At 37.0% G+C, this 24119-nt stretch overlaps 1 protein-coding gene across 1 annotated transcript in view; it reads left to right on the top strand.

Annotated features, from left to right (window-relative positions):
- LOC126419503 (sodium channel protein Nach-like) overlaps nucleotides 1-24119 on the top strand; it is a 156630-nt gene that overhangs the window by 93574 nt on the left and 38937 nt on the right. Inside the window, exon 10 of the mRNA XM_050086693.1 lies at nucleotides 13934-14054. Within this exon, the coding sequence (XP_049942650.1) occupies nucleotides 13934-14054 (121 nt within the window). The remainder of the gene's footprint in view (nucleotides 1-13933; nucleotides 14055-24119) is intronic.

The raw sequence follows: 24119 nt of genomic DNA, 5'->3' as shown, positions 1-24119 counted from the left end.
CTAGAAAGAAGGTTACATGTAGCATTTGCCTTACACATAATTACATCAACCACACATAAGGATGCCATAAGAGCTGCTTACTTCAGATATTTCCATCCACTTTTGTCTTGTGGAATCATCCTTTGGGGCAACCAGCCCTTGGCAAAACAAGTTTTTTTTTGCTCAGAAAAGAGCTATATGCATCATGAGTGGTGTGCAACTAAGGCACTCATGCAGTTTAGGAAACTGCAGGTATTTACAATGATATCTCAGTACATATACTCCCTTGTATGTTTCATTAATAAAAACCACTCTCTCTTCAAAACCAATAATGAATATCATGGTCATGTCAAAAGGTCAAAAGAGGACTTTCATAGTAACCAGTTAAACTGTACAGAAAGGAGTAAATTATACAGGCATAAAAATTTACAATGCTTTACCCAGTGTCATCAAAAGTCTTGCTCCTGAAACACCAAAGTTCAAGAGAAAACTGCAGGAATACCTAATACAAAAGTCATTCTATTCAATTAGTGAATTTTTTTAGTGCATAGGAGCAAATTTTTATTATACAACTGAGTTAGCCACTCAATGTAAGTATAAATGTAAATTATTTGTTGCTGTAGTGTTATATTGTTGCTCAAATACTTTGATATTGTTAATTTGAATGTGTATGTGTAAGTGTTAATTCTGATGTATGTAATATGTTTTTATTTCTTCTATTGTTCCGTGTTGTTACTATGAGTCTTGTCATGAATTAACCATATTTCATGCTGCTGTATTGTTAACATTGTAAAAATACTGACTCATTGCATATCCTTGCAACTCCATTGCTATCAGGATCAACAGTACTCACAATAAAATAAATAAATCAAGAATGTCATCTTTACCACAGGAAAATTTATTTTTTAGTTTGGTGATTGCATTCTCTGTCTCTTACCTCTGCAAGATGTCCCATTAGGGACCCCACATATTAGCCTCACTGCTCGTTTTTGTATTCTGAAGACTTTTTGAACACCTGCAGCATTTCCCCAGAAGACTATGCCATAGGAGAGAACAGAATGGAAATATGCAATATATGACAACAACATTATTTCTCTGTCTACTAACTGATGAAGAGCTCTTAGTGCAAAGCACGATGAGCTAAGTTTCTTGACCAGCTGATCAATTTCTTCTTTCCATATTAGGCGACTGTCTATCTGAATACCTAGGAATTTTGTATGTTTGGTTTCATTAATTTTGAGATTGTTAACATGTATTTCAGGAGCTTTATTTTTTTATTTTTTGTCAGAAACTGTATTATATTGGCTTTTGAAATATTTAAGGTTAGGCTATTCACAGCGAACCATTTGTATACTTGAGTAGAGACTGTCATGGCAGTATCCTACATTGTGCAGTTGGGTCCTTTTACGAGGATACTTGTGTCATCGGCAAACATTACTATTTTTGCTCTGTTGTTAATTGTGATTGGTAGATCATTAATGTAGATCAGGAAAATTAATGGCCCAAGAATTGAGCCCTGTGTGACTCCATACTTTGTATTTCCCCAGTCTGAAGTTAATGCTGTTCCTGTCCCCCTTAAGACAGCCCTTTGCTTCCTGTTCCGTAAGTATGATTCTAACCAAGTCAAAGATTTGTCTTTAATGCCATAATGTGGAAGCTTTTTTAAGGGTGTGTTGTGATCTACACAATCAAATGCCTTGGCAAGGTCACAAAATATCCCCATTGGATACGTTTTGTAATTTAGTTCACCTAAAATTTCATCTGTCTGTGGAGGAGCCCTTACAAAAGCTGAACTGTGTAGGAGTCAGTAAGCCATTTTGTGTAGTGTGACTATAAATCCTATCATATACCTTTGAGAATACTGGCAGCAGGGAGATGGACTGATAGTTGGATACCCTTGCTCCACTTTTGTGGATTGGCATCACTACTACATGTTTTAATGTATCTGGGAGCACACCAGTTTCCATAGATTGGTTACACAAATAACACAATATATAACTAATTAAGTCTGCACGTGATTTTAAAATCCTACTTGATGTTGTTATTGTTGAGGTCTTCAGTCCTGAGACTGGTTTGATGCAGCTCTCCATGCTACTCTATCCTGTGCAAGCTTCTTCATCTCCCAGTACCTACTGCAACCTACATCCTTCTTAATCTGCTTAGTGTATTTATCTCTTGGTCTCCCTCTATGATTTTTACCCTCCACGCTGCCCTCCAATACTAAATTGGTGATCCCTTGATGCCTCAGAACATGTCCTACCAACCGATCCCTTCTTCTAGTCAAGTTGTGCCACAAACTTCTCTTCTCCCCAATCCTATTCAATACTTCCTCATTAGTTATGTGATCTACCCATCTAATCTTCAGCATTCTTCTGTAGCACCACATTTCGAAAGCTTCTATTCTCTTCTTGTCCAAACTATTTATCATCCACGTTTAACTTCCATACATGGCTACACTCCATACAAATACTTTCAGAAACGACTTCCTGACACTTAAATCTATATTCAATGTTAACAAATTTTTCTTCTTCAGAAATGCTTTCCTTGCCATTGCCTGTCTACATTTTATATCCTCTCTACTTCGACCATCATCAGTTATTTTGCTCCCCAAATAGCAAAACTCCTTTACTACTTTAAGTGACTCATTTCCTAATCTAATCCCCTCAGCACCACTCAACATAATTCAACTACAGTCCATTATCCTCATTTTGCTTTTGTTGATGTTCATCTTATATCCTCCTTTCAAGACACTATCCATTCCGTTAAACTGCTCTTCTAAGTCCTTTGCTGTCTCTGACAGAATTACAATGTCATCGGCAAACTTCAAAGTTTTTATTTCTTCTCCATGGATTTTAACACCTACTCCGAATTTTTGTTTTGTTTCCTTCACTGCTTGCTCAATATACAGATTGAATAACATCGGGGAGAGGCTACAACTCTGTCTCACTCCCATCCCAACCACTGCTTCCCTTTCATGTCCCTCAACTCTTATAACTGCCATCTGCCACAAATTATAAATAGCCTTTTGCTCCCTGTATTTTACCCCTGCCACCTTCAGCATTTGAAAGAGAGAATACCAGTCAACATTGTCAAAAGCTTTCTCTAAGTCTACAAATGCTAGAAACGTAGGTTTGTCTTTCCTTAGTCTTGCTTCTATGGTAAGTTGTAGGATCAGTATTGCCTCACGTGTTCCAATATTTCTATGGAATCCAAACTGATCTTCCCCGAGGTCAGCTTCTACCAGTTTTTCCATTCGTCTGTAAAGAATTCGTGTTAGTATTTTGCATCCGTGACTTATTAAACTGATTGTTCTGTAATTTTCACATCTGTCAGCACCTGCTTTCTTTGCGATTATTATGTTCTTTTTGAAGTCTGAGGGTATTTCGCCTGTCTCATACATTTTGCTCATCAGATGGTAGAGTTTTGTCAGGACTGGCTCTCCCAAGGCCGTCAGTAGATCTAATGCAATGTTGTCTACTCCCGGGGCCTTGTTTCGACTCAGGTCTTTCAGTGCTCTGTCAAACTCTTCACGCAGTATTGTATCTCCCATTTCATCTTCATCTACATCCTCTTCCATTTCCATAATATTGTCCTCAATACATCGCCCTTGTACAGACCCTCTATATACTCCTTCCACCTTTCTGCTTTCCCTTCTTTGCTTAGAACTGAGTTTCCATCTGAGCTCTTGATATTCATACAAGTGGTTCTCTTTTCTCCAAAGGTCTCTTTAATTTTCCTGTAGGCAGTATCTATCTTACCCCTAGTGAGATAAGCCTCTACATCCTTACATTTGTCCTCTAGCCATGCCTGCTTAGCCATTTTGCACTTCCTGTCGATCTCATTTTGAGACGTTTGTATTCCTTTTTGCCTGCTTCATTTACTGCATTTTTATATTTTCTCCTTTCATCAATTAAATTCAATATTTCTTCTGTTACCCAAGGATTTCTACTAGCCCTTGTCTTTTTACCTACTTGATCCTCTGCTGCCTTCACTATTTCATCTCTCAAACCTACCCATTCTTCTTCTACTGTATTTCTTTCCCCTATTCCTGTCAATTGTTCTCTTATGCTCTCCCTGAAACTCTCTACAACCTCTGGTTTAGTCAGTTTATCCAGGTCCCATCTCCTTAAATTCCCACCTTTTTGCAGTTTCTTCAGTTTTAATCTACAGTTCATAACCAACAGATTGTGGTCAGAGTCCACATCTGCCCCTGGAAATGTCTTACAATTTAAAATCTGGTTCCTAAATCTCTGTCTTACCATTGTATAATCTGTCTGAAACCTGTCAGTATCTCCAGGCTTCTGATATGTATACAACCTTCTTTTATGATTCTTGAACCAAGTATCAGCTATGATTAAGTTATGCTCTGTGCAAGACTCTACCAGGTGGCTTCCTCTTTCATTTCTTAGCCCCAATTTATATTCACCTACTATGTTTCCTTCTCTCCCTTTTCCTACTCTCGAATTCCAGTCACCCATGACTATTAAATTTTTGTCTCCCTTCACTACCTGGATAATTTCTTTTATTTCATAATACATTTCTTCAATTCTTTCGTCATCTGCAGAGCTAGTTGGCATATAAGCTTGTACTACTGTAGTAGGTGTGGACTTCGTGTTTATCTTGGCCACAATAAGGCATTCACTATGCTGTTTGTAGTATCTTACCTGCACTCCTATTCTTTTATTCATTATTAAACCAACTCCTGCATTACCCCTATTTGATTTTGTATTTACAACCCTGTATTCATCTGACCAAAAGTCTTGTCCTCCTGCCACCGAACTTCACTAATTTCTACTATATCTAACTTTAACCTATCCATTTCCCTTTTTAAAATTTCTAACCTACCTGCCCGATTAAGGGATCTGACATTCCACACTCTGATCCGTAGAACGCCAGTTTTCTATCTCCTGAAAATGACGTCCTCCTGAGTAGTCCCCACCCGGAGATCCAAATGGGGGACTATTTTACCTCCGGAATATTTTACCCAAGAGGACGCCATCATTATTTAACCATACAGTAAAGCTGCATGCCCTCAGGAAAAATTATGGCTGTAGTTTCCTCTTGCTTTCAGCCATCACAGTACCAGCAGAGCAAGGCCGTTTTGGTTAGTGTTACAAGGCCAGATCAGTCAATCATCCAGACTGTTGCCCCTGCAACTACTGAAAAGGCTGCTGCCCCCCTTCAGGAACCACACGTTTGTCTGGCCTCTCAACAGATACCCCTCTGTTGTGGTTGCACCTACGGTACGGCTATCTGTGTCACTGAGGCACGCAAGCCTCCCCACCAACAGCAAGGTCCATGCCATCGTATCCACAGGAATCTGAGTTTTTGAGTAATTTTATGGTTTTTTTCAATTTCTTTAGGGGTTGTACTTCTGAAATGAAGTGCTACTTTAGATGTTATTTGCATGTGGTTAAGTAGTTCAATAGCTTCTGTGTGAGCCTGTTTATTATGGTTCACTGTTTTTTCAGCTATAGAGAGAAAAAAATTGGTGAAATCTGAGGCTGCAACTTTGTGTTTATTATTGTCAGGTTTTATGTTCCTATTTGTCTCACTTTTTATGATGTGCCATTTGGTTTTTATTTTATTGTATGAATTGCTAATTTTTTGTGCATAGTGCAACTGTTTGGCCTCCTTGATTACACTTGTTAGAAGTTTACAGTATTTCTTGTAATGTAACTTAACTGCTGGATCTGTACTAGTCCTCTGTTGTACATACAGATCTCTCTTTTTGTTACATGATATTTTTATGCCAGTAGTTAGCCACTCTTTCCTTTTACTACAGGTTGGTTTGATTTTAATCTGTCTTTGGGGGAAAGAAGCTTCAAAATGTTTAATGAATAAGTTCAGGAATGAGTTGAACTTCTCATTCACTGTGTCAGCCTGTTATACGTCCTCCCTTTGTTCATGGCATAAACTATTTCTGAACAAGCAAGTAGATTGTGCTGTTACAGGATACAAAAATACAGTTTTAGGATTTACAGAGCTGTTATGATTGGTCTTTATGTGACTTTCATTTTTATAAGATTTGGTACTAAACTTGTGTAGTGGCTATTGAATATGGTGGCAATTTGTAAAGGGTCATTTATAGTTTTACCTTCACTTTTAAGAACAATTTTTTTTTGATTCTGCCTAAGTCTGTATGTATTACATTCCAAACTGATTTCATTTTTTGCTACCCTTTTTCTGTTGATGTGTGAATCATTGTTTAATTTTTTTGCTGCTATAATGGCTTTCTTGTACATTTTTCTGTAGCAGTTTACGTACTGTTTCAGAGTCGGATTTTGCCTAGATGGTTTAATTAACTTTCTAAGTTTCTCTGAAGATTTTCTTATACCCTGTATTATCCAAGTGTTAGTCTGGTTTTTACTTTAATTTTCTTTAGAGGGAATGCAGGTTCATAGTTATGTTTGTAACAAGCTGAAAAAGACTCAGGCTTCATATCTGCATTGTATTTCTCACTTTTCCTGGCATTTGTACTGAGTACATTATTTACACTAAATTTTATTGCTTCATGACTTCAGTATCAATCACTTCTACACTATGATCAAACATTTGCATCCTTCACACCCAGTCGATCAACTGTAGTTTTAGTAGATTAGTATTTAAAATCTAGTTTGAAAAAGTTCCAGCAAGAGAACCCATATAATGGTACACCATACTATCTACAGTTAAAATATACAGCTGCAACAGTGCTATTAATTTAAGATCATTACATTACCACAGAATGTTAGAACAGGAGGAATATATGGAACTTATGAAAGTACTTAGCTGCTGAAAGTGGCATGTTGTCCTAGGTTGGCAGGAGGCCCGGATTGTTATTCAAATTATGGAATGAATCTATATTCTCCATTTCAAGTAATCTCATATTGTCTCATCTTCAAATGTTGCATCAAACTTTCACAAAAATTACTTGAAAAATTGTAAATTTTTGTCTCAGAATTTGTGATACAGCTGCAACTAGTCAAGTCAAATGGTGCTTAGAAAGGCCAAATAGCAGAAAATTTTGGAGAATTTTTTTTTTGACAGGCTTTCTATATGTTTTCAAGGGCGCAGAATACAAATTTTTTAAATCCTACCAAAATTTTGGCCTGAAAAATGGTTAAAAATGCAAAAAAATGGGATTTATTTGGGTCTTTCACTTATAACTCAGGGAAAGCACAATTTTTGGCAAAGCTGACTGTTTATGAACGTAAAGAGGATAAAATTACAAAATAGACCTCACTGATTTTTTTTGCCAGACCTACCATATGGCAGATGGCGTGTCTTGAAGATAATGTGATTTTGAAGCTGAGGAGACGTGTCATCTCACAACCTACACTCCCCCACTCTCCCCCCTTTCCTGTGCTTCTACTGAACTTTGTTGCACATCCATTGCTGATGTATGATCTTCACTCACAATTTTATTGCAATGGTTGGTAACTGATACTTCCTGTGGTGTAGGTGTAAGATGTTTGTGAGATGACTTTCCTCTCCTGGCACCGGGAAGACTGATCCTGTGTGTTGGTCTCCTACAGTGGCAGTTGCATATGAGTTCACCCTCTGATGGTTGCTTAGAAACTATTTGCGATTGGTAAATTAAGATTAAGTAGTCATACATAATGATATGTGATAATGTACTGGATGACTGGAGAAAAGTGTCATCACTTTGGCCCTAAGTGGGCTTGAAGAATGTTCTTGAAGCAAGTAAGTAGAGGATGTATGGGATGGATGCCTTTTTGAAGAGCAAAACTGTGGTTAATGTTCATGAACTATGTTGAAAAAAGTACACTAATAGAACATTGAGGAGAACAAGTAAGTGAGGAGGTCCCACAAACAACAGATCTGTAGAAATAATCTTCAGCTAAATGATGGTATCAAGTGTCACTCAGGAAAAATTTCTCTCTGATCTAAAGAACAAGGACTGCTTAACATTTTAATGGACAAACCGGCCAAATCAGGCTTAGCTTCCAAGCAAGCTGTTGAAGATGCTGATATCTTGATTATCAACAATGTACTATCTTTGAACCCCACACATTCATCTGTGTTGTTGTGGAAGACTTGGAGCTTCTTGTCATTCTAACAAGCCTCTATGAACAAAGTAATGTGTTATTGATAAAACTAGGGAAAGGAAAAGTCCCACAGCAGTTTTACACTCCTCAGGGAACTGGCTACCCCACCCCAGAGAATATCCAGCTTTTGCACGCAGGCAGTGGCTGTGACACTGCTTCTGCTCTACAATCAGGGCAAAGTGAAATGCATAACTGCACTGAAGAAAAACCATGAATCGAAACAGGACATACAAATATTTGAAGATCGAAATGCAGATAAGGAGGCTTTAGTGGAGTGTTGTAAATAATTCATCACCAAGCTGTATGGTGGTATAAGCAGGGAGTCCCTGAGTCACATCCCATACAGAAGCTTAGTCAAATTGACTTCAGAACAACTGTCAACTTTGCCACCAACTGAGGATGCTGCTCATCAGCATATTCTCCATGTGTGCCTACTGGTGCAATAGTGGCTGGGAAAAAATAAAAATCCCAAAGAATAGGTTTGATAGAGGTCCAAGGATCACCTAGTTGCAACCACTATGCTTCAGTAAACAGCACCCAATGTTATTCTGACCTACATTGGATGCAAAAGCAAAATTGTGTGTTGTCAAAACTCTTGTAGCTGTCAAAATAGAGGCCTTCACAACTTGAAGCTCTGCATCAACTGTGATACAGTTTGCAAGAATATCAGTCACCCCAATTTGCAAGACTTAGAAGGAGGTGTGTTGGAAGTAGAGCAAGAACAGGAGAGTGAAGCAAGGACTGCTACAGAAGAAAAGCCACATTTCACATTGCTTTTATTATAATTTGCCCCATTGTGAAATCTCATACCTCATTATTATAACAAACATTGTATATTGGTTTCTACTCTAATTTATTGTAATTATAATAGGTTGGTTGGTTGTTTCGGGGAAGGAGACCAGACAGCGAGGTCATCGGTCTCATCGGATTAGGGAAGGACGGGGAAGGAAGTCGGCCGTGCCCTTTGAAAGGAACCATCCCGGCATTTGCCTGGAGCGATTTAGGGAAATCACGGAAAACCTAAATCAGGATGGCCAGACGCGGGATTGAACCATCGTCCTCCCGAATGCGAGTCCAGTGTCTAACCACTGCGCCACCTTGCTCGGTTATAATAGGTAAATGATTATGTTGCTATTATTTGGTATGGGCCGAAATTAGTCATCTATTATCTTATTTAGCTGTAACATACCCACATATGTGCTCATTTTCCAGACGAATCAAGTAAAGACAAGGGCAGTGGTTCATGAAGCACGAAGTGCTTGAAACTTCTTTGAAATTTCATGAAAATTGTTATGTTAATAATATAATATTATGATACTCATTATTATCAAATGTCAAATAAAGCATAATTATTATGTCATTTGTATAAGTTATTTGAACAGTTTTTAACTGTAGAAGTGATTGAAGCTATTGTTTTACCATCTGACTGAACATCATAGCATAATGAGGGATAAGGAACAGGGTTTTGATGATACCCTCAAAATTATGCTAAGTTCAATACCTGCTACATGCCATATGTTTGATCTGATGAAAAATGTCATTCAGACCTATTTTGTGGGAAATTTTATCCTCTTTCTTTTCATAAATATTCAACTTTGTTGACAATATTGTACTTTCCAAGTTATAAACAATTAACCAAAAAAGTCCAATATTTTTGTAGCTTTTTTCATTTTTTTAACTATTTATGGGCCGAAATTTTGGTGGGACTTTGCAGAATTCAGGTTCAAGAACTTACAGAAAGCTTGTCAAAAAAACTTCTACAAAAATTTCCTCTAAGAAGCACCATATGACTGGACTAAACTATCAAGCTGCTCTTAGTTCATGTAAAACAATTGTTTCCACTACTGGTCTAGATTGTTATTTACATAAATAGGCAACAGTCACAGATAAGATGTTTAATATGATTTAATTTGACACATTTAATACATAAATTACATTACATAACCAAACACCTGTCCTTCTGGATTTGAAACTATTAAATTAGCTGAACAGAAAAATGTACACATGAAATTTCAGTGTACAGACCTTTATACCTTAGCATATGAAATAATATGATAAACTTTGCTTTCTTCAGAACATTAAATTGTATTAAACAATGATGGATTTATATATCATAAATAAACATTGTTGCAAAAGTAAGACAACATGCCAAAAATTGAAGTATATCATGAAACATGCATCACATGCACCAGTATGAATCCAGTATTTCATTATCCTGTTCTACCGACTAGCTAATTACACCTTAAGGAACATACAATTCAGGGGATGTAATGTTATAAGAGGAAGTGCTGTTATTAATCAGTAGTCTGAGGTCACAACTCAGACAGCAAGACCATGGACTTCAGTTCCCTTTTGCATTTTGCATGGTCTTTCATAAGTATTTCTCTAACCTACCTTGTGACTGACATGGTAAGTTATATATAAGCACTTTATAAGACCAAGGAATATAAATAACATGAAATTAAGCAACTGTTAATTGACTGTGTAATTATGAGTAAATAATAGATAGTTAAGTGTAAGTTCTTCACTGCTGAAACGTTTTGTATTAACCTTAATATATGATTTTGGGAATCAGCTGAAAAAATTAATAAATTAGAAGGCAGAACTGCTGGGTAGAAGTTACCTATAGGAGGCAAAATGTATAGTATTGCCAATACAAATATATAAAGCTGTCTAGAATTGGAAGGTAGATAAGGTACTAGCAGAAGTAAAGCTGTTAGGAGAGGTTGTGAGTCATGACTGGATAGCTCAGTCAGCAGAGCACCTCCCAGCAAGTGGCAAAGATTTTGAGTTCAAGTTTCGGTCTGGTGCACAGATTTAATCTGCCAGGATTTTCATACAAAAGTGCTAGAGTTCCTAACTTTTGCAAGAAATAGTTCATTGCTCAAGGAGAAGAAAGTGATAGGTTAGGGAAAATTAAAAGGAAGGGCATATCACTCAGACACAAGTATGACAGGGACCTACCAGCAGAGAGGAAAAGGATAGGTAGGAATGAAGGGGGAGATGAGAGAGAGATTATGTCAGAGATGCTACATTGGTTAGCACTGTACTAACTACAGCCCAGAGATGATAAGGAGAGAGTAAGAAATAAAGATAGATTAGACAGAAGAGAAATGAATAGTGCAAACAAAAATTAGGACAGACTAAAAGACTAATAGTAAAATAGCAATGTATGTAAAGATAGATTGCTACTTACTGCAAAGACAACAGATTAAGTTGCAGACAGGCACAAATACAAGACAGTTACACATAAGCTTTCAGCCACAGCCTTCATCAGAAAAAGGAAGAGAAGCACACACCTTTCTCATTCACACAACCAAGCACATGTCATGCAAACATCACCGCCAACTATGGCGGTTCATAACAGAATGCAAATGTCATGCAGTATGGAAGCAGCAGTCTGGAGGGGGCAGGGAAGGGGAAGGGATAGCAATGTATGGATTGGTGGAGAGAGGAGTGCTGTCTGCCAGCAGGCTCAGTGTCAGGAGGTTGTGGGGCAGGAAGATGATGAAAATGGAGACAGAGAGAGAGAGAGAGAAAGAGAGAGAAAGAGAGAGAGAGGGGAAAAAAAGGCGTGGGGGGAAAGATGGAGGGGTTACATTGGCAGAGGGCGGCACACAAAGGGGATTGGAGACAAGAATGGGGAGAAGGTGATAGGACAGAGAGGGTGGGAACTGTTAGGTAAAGGATGTGGCGACATGTTACCATAGATTGAGGCCAGGATAATTATGGGAGCAAAGAATCTGCTCGGTTGGGCTGCAGGGTGGTCTGTTTTGCTCTTGGCCATAATTTGGTGGTGGCTATTTATCCTTGTGGTGAGCTGGTTGGTAGTCATACCAATATAAAAAATCTGTGCAATGTATGCAGCAGAGGTGGTGTATAACATGGCTGCTTTCACAGGTGGCGTGGCCTCTGATGGGGTAGGATAAGCCAGTGACAGGACTGGAGCAGGAAGTGGTGGATAGATGTATTGGGCGGGTCTTGTACCTGTGTATTCCATAGGGATATGGCCCTTGTGGCAATGGGTTGAGACTGGGAGTGGCATGGGGGTGGACTAGGACGTTGTGGAGGTTGGGTGGGTGACAGAACACTACTGTAGGAGGGTGGGAAGGATCTCAGGTAGGATGTTCCTAATTTCAGAGCATGACAATAGGCTATCAAAGCCCTGGTGAGGGATATTGTTCAGTTGTTCCAGTCTGGGTTGGTATTGGGTGACAAAGGGAGCACTTCTTTGTTGCTGGTTTTGGGGTTGGTAGGATAAATGGGGATGTGAGGAAAAATGACATGAGCGATTTGTTTGTGGACTAGGTCTGGGGAACAGTGCCTGTCAGTGAAGGCCTTAATGAAACCCTCATTGTACTGGGCAAAGGGAGTTCTTGTCACTGCAAATACACCATCACTGGGTGATCAGACTGTATGGGAGTGATTTTTTGGTGTGAAAGAGGTGACAGCTGTTGAAATGCAGGTACTGTTGATGGATTGTGGATTTAATGTGGGCAGAAGTGTGGATGGAGGCACCAGAGAGGAGGAGGTCGACATCTAGGAAGGTGGCACACTGGATTGAGGAGTACCAGGTGAAGCAGATGGGAGAGCAGGTGTTGGGGTTCTGAGGGAATGAGGATAGGGTATCGTTGCCCTGAGTCCATATCAAAAAGATATCTGCAATAAACCTGAACCAGGCTGGGGGTTTGGCAATTTGGGAGGCTAGGGCCCATGGCTGTGCCATAGATTTTCTTGTACACCTTCACTCCAAAGTAGTAACTGTGAGTTAGGGTATAGTTAGTAAGTTGTGTGAGGAATGACGTAGTGGATTTGGAGTTTGAATAACATTGGGGAAGGTAGTGCTCACTTGTGATAAGACCATGGGCGTGAGGGATGTTAGTGTATGGGGAAGTGGCATCAACAGTCAGGGTAGGGATCCAGAAGGTAAGGGGATGGAGATGGTTGAGAGTCAGTGAAGGATGTTGTTGGTATCTTTGAAAAGGGAGGCTAGATTATGGGCAACTGGTTGGAGGTGCTTGTCAATGAGGGCCCAATTTCTTTCAGTGGGTGCACAAGAACCAGCCACAATAGAGTATCCAGGATTGTTGAGTCTGTGGATTTTGAAGAGTGTGTACAAGATGTGTGTGAGTGGGTGTCATAGGGGTGAAGAGAGAAACAGATTCAGGGGAGAGGTTTGAGAAGGACCTAAGGCTTTAAGCAGGGATTGGTGACTGTCGGACTTCTGGATGGGATAATTCTGGCAGAGTTTATAGGTGGAGGAATCAGATAAATGGCAGAGGTCTTCCACTAAGAAGACACTGAAATTCATAACAACTGTGGTGCAAATTTTGTCTGCAGATAGGAGGATTAGGTCATGATTAGTTCTGAGGTTTTGTGTGGCTATTCTTCCTTCTGCTGGAAGGTTGGCATTTTGAGGAAGGGGCCTGGGAAAGTATGGTGAGGCCAAACTGTGGAGGTAGGGAATCTGTGGAAGGTGACAAGCACGTAATTAGGTGGGGATGGGGGGGGGGGGGGGGGGGGATCCTCATGGATTGATGGTGATATAAACTGGGAGAGGCAGGGTTCAGTGTTGGAATTAGGTTGGCCTTGGTTGGAGGGATTGGTGATCAAGAAGTGTTTCCATTTCAGGGATTGGGAGAAGGAGAGTATGTCTTTGTCATTTACTTTTAATTTTCTTCATATGCATAGTTCCTTCCCATGACTTGTTTTCTTCTTTAGAACTGATACCTCTTCCTTTAGATGCTCAATTTTGTTTTTCATTTATTAATATTCATAACTTGATTTTAAATTCTTATAGCATAATTAAAATTACCTGTAATAATAATTCAAAAAATCAGTATTCTTAATGAATTTCATTCAATATGATAGGTCCAATGGGTATATTTACTTATTTATTACAGAACGTCTAGGAATATTGAAAGCTGCTTGGGAAACCAAGAAGCTTGGTATAGTCTGTGACTGCAGAACATCATGTGATGACCAAGAATACAATGTGGTATGGAAACATGCTACAACAAAACGGTAAGTAATATTATTCTCTGTAATTCATTTGGAAACATGCTACAAAATGGCAACTAATATTCTTCTCTGTAATTGTTTAGATATCTTTCCTGAAACTGGAATAGAAAACTCAATGTAGTCTAGTTATATGGTGAGCAGACAAGCAACTTCTGTGTATAGTATATCATAGACTCTTTTTAAACCACATCTTCAGTATGGGTATACTCAAATATTCAGTGATCAAAGAGAGTGTTCACACATCAAAGAAAAGCAATTACAATCATTTTAAGGAAAAGGCCACATAAAGCATACAGACATTGCTTCAATGGTCCAGTCATCTTAACCTTAATATCACTTCACATCTGGAAAACAATAGGACAATACGTTGAGAACGTGGGTCATGCGGTAGGCTTGCCAGAGATAAATCCCTGCAGTCGCACTATCCTCTGTGTCCTCAGTGGCTCATATGGATAGAGCGTCTGCCATGTAAGCAGGAGATCCCGGGTTCTAGTCCCGGTTGGGGCACACATTTTCATCTGTCCCCGTTGACATATGTCAATGCCTGTAAGCAGCTAAGGTTTTTCATTTCATTGTAATAATATTCATCACAGAAAACAGGTTAGAAAGGACAGAAAGCATAAGTGTTCACACTCACAACACACAAAGGAGGAATCAGTTCAGAAGCATACCCCACAAACATAGAATCCTTAAAATATGATCTCAGCTCTCATGCATCAAATTCATAAAAAGTCTGAACCTAAAGCTATTGAATGATGCACACATCACAGTAACTTTACAAAGATCAAAAACTCTCTGATGGAAAAGAAATATTACACTGGTAAAGATAACCTATTGAATTAAATCTGTATATTAGGGGTTTTATGTAATCATTAACGTCAGAACCTTTGTCTAAACTGTTGCTCTTTTAAGATATATGTGATCAGGTTTCAATTCCTTCATATTTATTGAACCTCAGATTTACTTTTATAATGATCAGATTTTTAATAGTCAGGAGGTAATCTACACTCATTAACAAAATCTCACATTTCATTGGTGACAGACTGGGTCAGTCATACTTGAATCTGACACAAATGTATTTCTCCCACACACTGTTTCATAAATACATTCTGTTAACATAATGTGTGATGTCCACTGACTAAGTACAAGTTCTTGTGAACTTTTGACTGATTCACAAAGAAATGTACATTTCAACAGTTAACCACAGACTGATGGCCAACCAAGGACTGATTTTATTACCAGTTACATGAACTTGATGAAATGAATGTGACATGTGGACCATTTGAAGCACTGTTCTGCACACTTAGTTACAGACAAGCATAAGAATGAAAACAATGATCTGATTTTACATATTAATTAATAATATCAAGAAGAGCACAACAAGATAACACAAAAGTTTAATAAACAAAATAGCAATTTGCTTCAAACATGGTCTCTATTAGCAGGGGAAAAATGATAGGTACTATTCCATATAAATAATTTCTACTTCCATGAGGATTCCCAGAGACCATCAAAAGTAAGTAAAAAATTAAATTTTCCAAATTGAATAATTAGCAAACTAACAAATTCTTTTAGTTAAAGTTGATACTTTGAGAAGCAGAAAAATCAGGGCTATAAAACTATGGGACGGGATTTTAGAAATAATCTCAAGTTAAAAATTCGAACATTCTAGAACACAAGAACTTTGATTATGAATAATATTTGAGCAGGAAGTTTTTGGTGAAAAACAAAATGTTTATGGGGAAGAGGAGAATGAGGGCTTTAAAATGAGCTACATCAATTTAGCAAGAAAGATCTATTAGCTCATTGCAAATTTAATCTCCACCTGTTGCTTATGAATCTTAAATTATGAATATTTCTTCATGAGAATTATTTTCAGTTAAACCCACTGTACTATTGCAATCATTGCTTGCAAAAGTACTCTGTGAATAATAAAATTTTATGAATTCTTGCTTCAATATGAAAGTAAACAATGGCAAATCCAGGATGGAATGTAACAATACCAGAGAAGAAAAGTTGCTATTCATCATATAGCAGAGATACTGAGTCGTGATAGGCACAACAAAATGATTCACACAATTATAGCTTTCGGCAATTAAGGCCTTTTTCAGCAGTAGACACACATACACACACGCACACACACACACACACACACACTCATACAAACGCAACTTGCACACATGTCTGCAGTCTCAGAGAGCTGAAACCACACTGCGAGCAGCAGCACCAGTGCATGACGGGAGTGGCGACTGGGTGGGAGTAAGGAGGAGGCTGGGGCAGGGAGGGGGATGGATAGTATGGTGGGAGTTGCAGACAGTGAAATGTTGCAGTTTAGACTGCAGACGTGTGTGCAAGTTGTGTTTTCATGTGTGTGTGTGCGTGTACAAGTGTGTATGTGTGTCTACTGCTGACATAGGCCTTAATGGCCGAAAGCTATAATTGTGTGAATCTTTTTGTTGTGTCTATCATGACTCATCATCTCTGCTATATAGTGAGTAGCAACTTTCCTTCTCAATATGAAAGTAGGTATTTTGCACAACTGTCATATTTGTGCTGTACATAAATGGGATCAAATAAAAGAAATAAAAATTATATTAATGTCAAGTCCAAGAACAAGTAGGATGGAGCCATTTAGCTCTGTTGCATCACTCCCTCCCCCTCCCCTCCCCACCAACTGTGTTCTACAAATAAATACTGAAATGTATTTAACTGGAGAATACTATGCAAAAGAAAAGTTAGTTACACAACTATATATCAGTCGGCTCCTATCAACTGACCACAGAAATTCTTGAAATGAAACAATAACACACAGTAGCTAAATTTTTTACAAACCACATAAAACAACTGCAGGATGCAAAACTGATTGTTATTCTGCAATAAAACTAGTCCAGATTGTAAGAGGGTAAATAACAAATTTATTGCCTGTTTATACATTCAATTTTAAATGTATGCACAATGTTACTTTTTTCCTAGAGAATCTGAAACAACATTATTGATACTCTTTTTGTTATAAAGAACAAGAACAAATTCACACTTCTATTATATTGCACTTGTGATGTGCATTGTCATCATCATCATTTCATCCCCATCAATGCTGGTGCCAAAGTGGCATCAAATTGAAAGACTTGCACTTGGCAAACCGTCTACCCAACAGGAGGCTCTAGTCACACAACATTTACATTTTACATAAAGAAAAATTTATCTTTTTGTAGTACAGTAATCTTAAGAAATTTGTTTTTTAATCATAGGTTTTAACTGTTTTAGCATGACATATAGTACTATACAGTTGGAGTTTTAAAATATTACAAATAAGATTGAAAAAAGGATAAGATCATAAATTTGTGAATATATGAGTACACGGTCCAGATGGCTTAGCACACGTTACACATCCCCCAAGAAGTTTGCTCGCATTCCACTGCGAGAGAAAGTCTCATAGGCATGTTTACAAATCTGAAAAGCAGAACATGCAGTAACATAAGTGTTTACAAAATCATAGGTTTCTGTGGTTTGTGTAGTTGAAGGCTGGTAAAAAGCAGTGCCTGGTGTGTGCTGAATTGGAGGGTGGTGTCCGATGGTTCTTCATATTGCTGATGGTCTTGATGATTTTTTAGGAGTGGACACAGCTCCCAGGGCATTTACTGCAACATTTCACAGTGTATCAGCTTCAGAATCCAATGTTCCCTAATCACATATATGAAATATTTAATGAGAAAATTGCAAGATAAATAAGGTGTCAGAATCTGAATTGAAGAAAAAAAGGAAAGGGTCAGAATGACTTCTTAACTGATTTGAAGTTAAGTGAAAAGAATGCTTGGCAAACACTTAGGCAAAAGCAAATACTAACTCATCTTGAAAAAAAAAAAAAAAATTGGAAAAGATTACTTCTCGCAACAATAATTTTAGATTTTGTCAAATGTAGTTATGCTGTTGAATTTTGTACAAATACTAATTAGTGATATTAAAGAAAAAGTACTTATACTAAGACAAAATTGTAAAGCAAATATTAATGTGTTAGCAGTAACAAGACTAAAGCTAACACCCAACAATCAATAAATTTTAACTTGGATTCAGAAAATAATAAGATAAATGATTTGTTCTCGTATACACTTGACTTCCTAAAGTTGAAAAGTTAATACGATTTTGAAAACAGTCTTTCCTGTTACTTTCATCATAACAGTAAGATACAATGTCACTTCCAATATTGTAGATTATGATACCAATTTCACAACTGAAAAATGAGATACCATATCACAGAAGTAAGTTCTTTGTGCCTTTTTGGCATTACCATGGATTACAGTACCATTTTACATTGACAATAGTTTCAACAACTCTATTTTACACACCTCAGTGAAAATAGGATTTGTTTGTTTCAGAGTTCTGCATCATAGACATGTACATAAAATTGCATGGTGCCTTCTGCACTGTTTACAAGTTGTTCAAAGACAAAGAATAGTATACATATATTACTAGTTATCAGACAGCATCTTCAAGGTATTTATAAAAATGATAAAATGTTATGCAGTTTTTTTAATGAGGTGTGGGTATAGTATTCAATGGCAAAATAGTCTTGGTACCTGTTAGTATCATTCAAGAATCACCCCCATACTCATAGTTGGTTACATAAATAATAAAACATCAAAGAAAATATGTAACAGCACTAAGATATTTACAAGTCATTGTGTTGGACATGGTTGAGTTGAAACACGTAAAAACTAGAATTTCTGTACAGATAAATGATGATCATTACATGTTTCCATAATTCACTGTATGGTTGTAACACTTGGTGCACATGAAGCACAAAACAAAGTCAGTATAAAGTCTCCCATCTAGGGTAAAATATTTCAAAAACTTAGTATATACCTCATCATATTTTCAGAAAAGTAACAAAATAGCTCCCAACTCTCATTTGATATTCAGATACAGTAACAAAACAATAATATGCCTCAAGCATATAGTCTGATACAATAAGTAGCTCAGTTTATAAAGCCTTTTGAGTACTGAAAACATCAACCATCAAAGGTTAAGAAGTGTCATCCAGACTTATCTTATATGATTCAATGTAAGTATAAAGAATTTCATAAGTTCAGAAATAAACAGTTTCACTTCTCACTACCTTTCAACAGTGTACAAGTATGTAGTGGCATATAGGCATAGTTGTTAATTCACTAATAACATTCTTCAGTTTACTTCCTATTTTCAAGTGTCATGTTCTTCACATTAATTACCAACAAGATGCTTAATTACTTTTCAGTATACAGATTATTAGCATGTTGCATAATTACAAAAGATGTCACACTTAACATGGAATCAACCTTTCTGCATAAATATAACTGAGTATTTACTTGCATCTGTTACTTCACATCAGAAACAACTTGCATTACAAACCTTGCTGACTACATGTGTCTTCCAAAACTTTCTCCACAGTAAGAAAAGACAGGTTCCCTATCCAGTCCATACCTAACATCATTCTCCTCCATTACATCAGTAATACAACAATACTTCACTAAATACATCAAATATCTCCTCATTGCATCAACATAATAGCTCTACCTCATAACCTCATAATATCACCTAATTACTCCACTAAATACTCCATAATAACAGACATTACACTATTTACGTTCTTTATTGCTTTACTGTATGTAATTATTGCATAGCTTGCACAACTCATTACTGTATACAATCACATTACTTCAACTTAAGGGTCAGAAAGGTACTACTCCCTACAATCACTTCATTACTTTCAAATGCATTTCACTAGGCAACTGTACTTTCCCTTGTGACATTATGCAAAGACTTTGAAAACTAGTACAAGGCACTAAATATCTCAGGTGTACTCTTCTACTAATAGCTATATATACCATATACTTCCTCAAAATTTACCAAATATTGTGTATACATTGTGTACTAATCTCATTGCTCCTACAATTATACAACCTTTTACACTTACATTTTTACTGGTTACTCAAGGTGTTCAACATAATTTGATATACTTGTACATTTTGTAAAATTCCATTACCTTACCTTTTTGGTATAATCGAAAAACTTTTTTCACTACAAACAGTAAAACATTCTACTGATTACTTTTGTAGTCAGAAATAATCAGACATGTGTTAACTCTCTGAATTTTACATAATCAGTGTTGTATAGGTTTTATGTTTCTGTTTACTGTTAAGAATGACTGTGCACCAATGTTTCCACCAACTGAGAAGGTTTCAGTTTAACCTGTCACCTCTACTATCATTATCTGTCACATGTGGGGGGACTGGTTATTATTTATCCACTGTCCACCTCTATTTTCAAAATTCCTATCATCATTTCTGTTACCGGAATTTCTATTCTCGTAAAACTGTTGGTGGTCCTACATCCTAATAATTTCTAAAATTATTTGGATTCCTGTCTTTCCTCCCTAGAGTGTTGTTATGTCCTTGGTTAAAATTGTCATTATTATTAGTGTTTCTATTATGATTGTGATTACTCCAGTTTGGCCTCCCGAAATCAGTACTGTATCGACTAAACCCGTTACATGCCCTGTCCAACTTTTCTACATATTTTATGAACTGGTCTGCAGAATCATCTGGCCCATAAACTAACCTCATTTGAATTCTTTCTGGTAGCCTTCTTTCAAGTGCATCTATTTGCATTCATTCATCAAAAGGTTGGTCTGAGGGTGCAAGTCTCATGATCTGGTCTTTGCAAAACTCTTTCAAAACCCCTCACTGCTCCCTGTACAGCAGACCAGTAAAAAACTCACTCTTTATCCTTGCCTGTTCAGTGTCAGACCAAAACTTTTTGAAGAAACGCTTTTCAAATTCATCCATGGATAAATTGCTACAGTCAAGTTGGTTGGCCCATGACAAGGCTCCCCTTTCTAATAATCTTTTAATAAACTTAATTTTTAATTCATCATTCAAATCAGGCAGAAAACTATCATGACAGTGTTGTATAAAATCAACTGGGTGAAAATGCTTGTCACCGGGGAAACACTTTAGTGGCATAGTAGGAAAGTTTGGATGTCCTACATTACAGGATTTTTTAGGTAAGCCACATCTTTTAATTGTTGTACTTGTTTTTTTAATAATAGTGAAATCTCTGACACATTTGAGTCTGTTATCTCAGCTATCTTCTGAACTTTTCATTTACATCTAAGGCAACACTGTCTATTTTTTCATTTAACTTATTTGTAAAGATTGCAGCTTGTTTACTAGTATCTCTAACAGCATCTTTACATCTAACTTCAACAGCACCTATCTCGGACTTGAGATCCTTGTCCACTTCCCCTGTTTTTGTCTCTAAAGATCGTATTTTGGACTCTACCCTCCCCTCTACTTTTTTCATACTTTCATCTATAGCTTTCACTTGAGAACACACACCAACTAAGTCTTTTGTAACATTTGAAATTTGCACATTAAGCTCTGTTCTAATTAGATTACATTCTGAGACTATTGCCTTTTAATAGTTTTTCACAAATTTTTTCCACTGATGACAGTTTTTTTTTAAATGTTTCACTATTTTTCTCACGTTTTTCACTATTTTTTTCGTTGATGACATTAATGCAGTAAACATGTCTTGTAAATTTAACTGTTTGTGCTTTTCACTCAACATTGTTTCAGTTATGTACAACTGTAATTGTTTCTCATGGTCTGGATTCAAATCTAACATACTACTGTCCAAAAATCCCAAGTCTGCACTGATTTTGTTTAACTGTTCTGGTTGACTATTGTGTAACATATCCTGAAACATGCCTTTATCACCTATGTCCTGTTAAAGACACTAGTTGAAGCTGGTAGGTTCAGCATATTTATTTCATTGTTCTGATCATGATCCATTTTTTGTAAATTTGTTTGTAAATTATCAATTCAAGAAAAAACCAATCCAACTGTTCACAAAACACTGCACTGAGGAAATACAAAAATTAATGTTTTAATTGGTACTTAGCTTATTATTGTCCTGGATTACGTAGGTGGTGTCAACTTTGATAATAATATTTCAACCTTTTACAATCATGTATGTCCATAGTGTTGCGTCATTCCAAAACTTCTCCACATTTACTACGTCAAACTATATTTGGTTTAAAATCATTCCACACAATTGTATGCTTTTTGGCCAACTGAAACATAAACACTGTAAAAAATCCGAAAGTACAAGTATCCTTGTCACAATGGTTCCATTTTAACAATGTCCTTTGTTACGCACAATTGGAAGACTATTAATTGTAATAAATGTTCATGGAGTTAAAATATTGTAGGTTGGGTCTAGTGGTAGTTTTAAAGAATAAATACTAATCTTGTTTTTTAAGGATCTCCTTCAAATCCTTGCTTGAATTTCTTCTATTTGGAAGCCAGTTTCTCTTGTAGGTCTTCCTTCCTTCCCGCCAGACAACATATGACAACCACCTGGCATAGTTAACATTGTTCCAAAGTACATCAGTAAAGAGACAATCATACTAAGATCAAAACATAGAACATTAAACTGAAAATAATTTACAGAAAATGGAATTCACTCAACAGCACAATAGAACAATTATGAAAAAATTTATATTCACATAAACAAAAATTTATCTTTTTGTTGTACAGTAATTTTATGAAATTTGTTTTTTAATCACAGGTGTTAATTGTGCTAGCGCTACACATACTAATATACAGTTGGAGTTTTAAAACATTACAAATAAGTTTGAAAAAAGATAATATAGTAAATTTGCGAATATACATGGTCCAGAGGGCTTAGTGCACGTTACACCATGCATCCTGCATGGGTACGGACTCATCTACACACACCATGGACTCGACATTGCTCCAGCCTCTCCTCCACCCATTACTTATCAGCTGCAACAGACCTCAAAGGCAACCTATAATGTGCCATCAGCAACCAGTGCACAACCCAGTCTGGATAACATATCCGATTCGACAGAAAATATCACTGACACTAAGAGGTGCGTGGTGAAGCACAGTGTTTTGTGCTATGTAATGCTGCACACAAGTGATAACTATTTGTAATTATTATTTTTGGTGTAGTCACTGACTTACGTTTTTCTTTTCTTTAGTATATGTTTTACTCTGTTGTTGAATGTGCTATTTAAGAGAGTCATATGAGTTACAGTTTAGTTTTTATGTTGCAATAAAGCTAATTATCTAGCCTCACAACACCACTTTAGGCTGAATACATGACTCTAACATTAATCTCAATTACAAAAAAGACTGGTCTGTATTTAATTTTTGAAATATTTTGGTCTATTGCTCCTATAGCATTTCTAGAGCTTCCATATTACCTCATCATAACCACATTCAAATTCAAATCTAAAGGCAGGGTCATGGATTGAATATAATACTTAACAATGAAAGCACATTTATTATGAAAACCAACCTACTGCCAGAATGGAACTGAACTCCTGGCTACAGAATGCTGCTGTTTATACAAACATCAAATATCCCAAAATATACAAGCATTACAAACAAAAGATATTTTGAGAAATTTCCAGAAATGATAAATATTAAATAAAAAATAATAGCTGGTGATTGGATTTCAACTGGCAATCCGCAGAAAGCCATCCAGTAACACCAAGTGCTACATCACATTCTTGCAGCACAGCTTGTGGTGCTGATCTCTCTCCTGGAGAAACAGTGATGCACTGTTTCAGAAGCTCTCACTGGAACCAACAACAGCATGCTGGATCTAGTTCTTGGTAGTGGTCCTCTACGTGGCAGCACTGATAGATCCTCACATCCTGGTCATGTTACCACTGCCTCTTCACTGAGATAAACAGCATATGTAATGACTCCTACCAAAGCTTCATAATCACTGAGCAGGTTTTCAGATTCTTTCAATGAGAAACCCTCAAGTCAATCTGCACCTCAGGAGTGCAGTAGGGATTCATATGGAGGACATGGATGACATCTCTGCATTTTTGTCTTCTTAATGAAGGGTCATAATCTTTGAATTCATTTCTGATGTCCAGTAAGCAATGAAGGATAAAGTAAGGCCCAAAATAGCACTTTATAAACTTTCCCAATAGCCCCACTTTTCACACGGGTCTAAAACTACATACCATGTTTCTTGGGCTGTATTTCA

The sequence above is a fragment of the Schistocerca serialis genome, chromosome 9 (genome assembly GCF_023864345.2).
Source record: "Schistocerca serialis cubense isolate TAMUIC-IGC-003099 chromosome 9, iqSchSeri2.2, whole genome shotgun sequence".
NCBI classification, from domain to species: Eukaryota; Metazoa; Arthropoda; class Insecta; order Orthoptera; family Acrididae; genus Schistocerca; species Schistocerca serialis.
The sequence above is the reverse complement of the archived record's forward strand: the minus strand, read 5'-3'. Positions and strand labels throughout refer to the sequence as shown.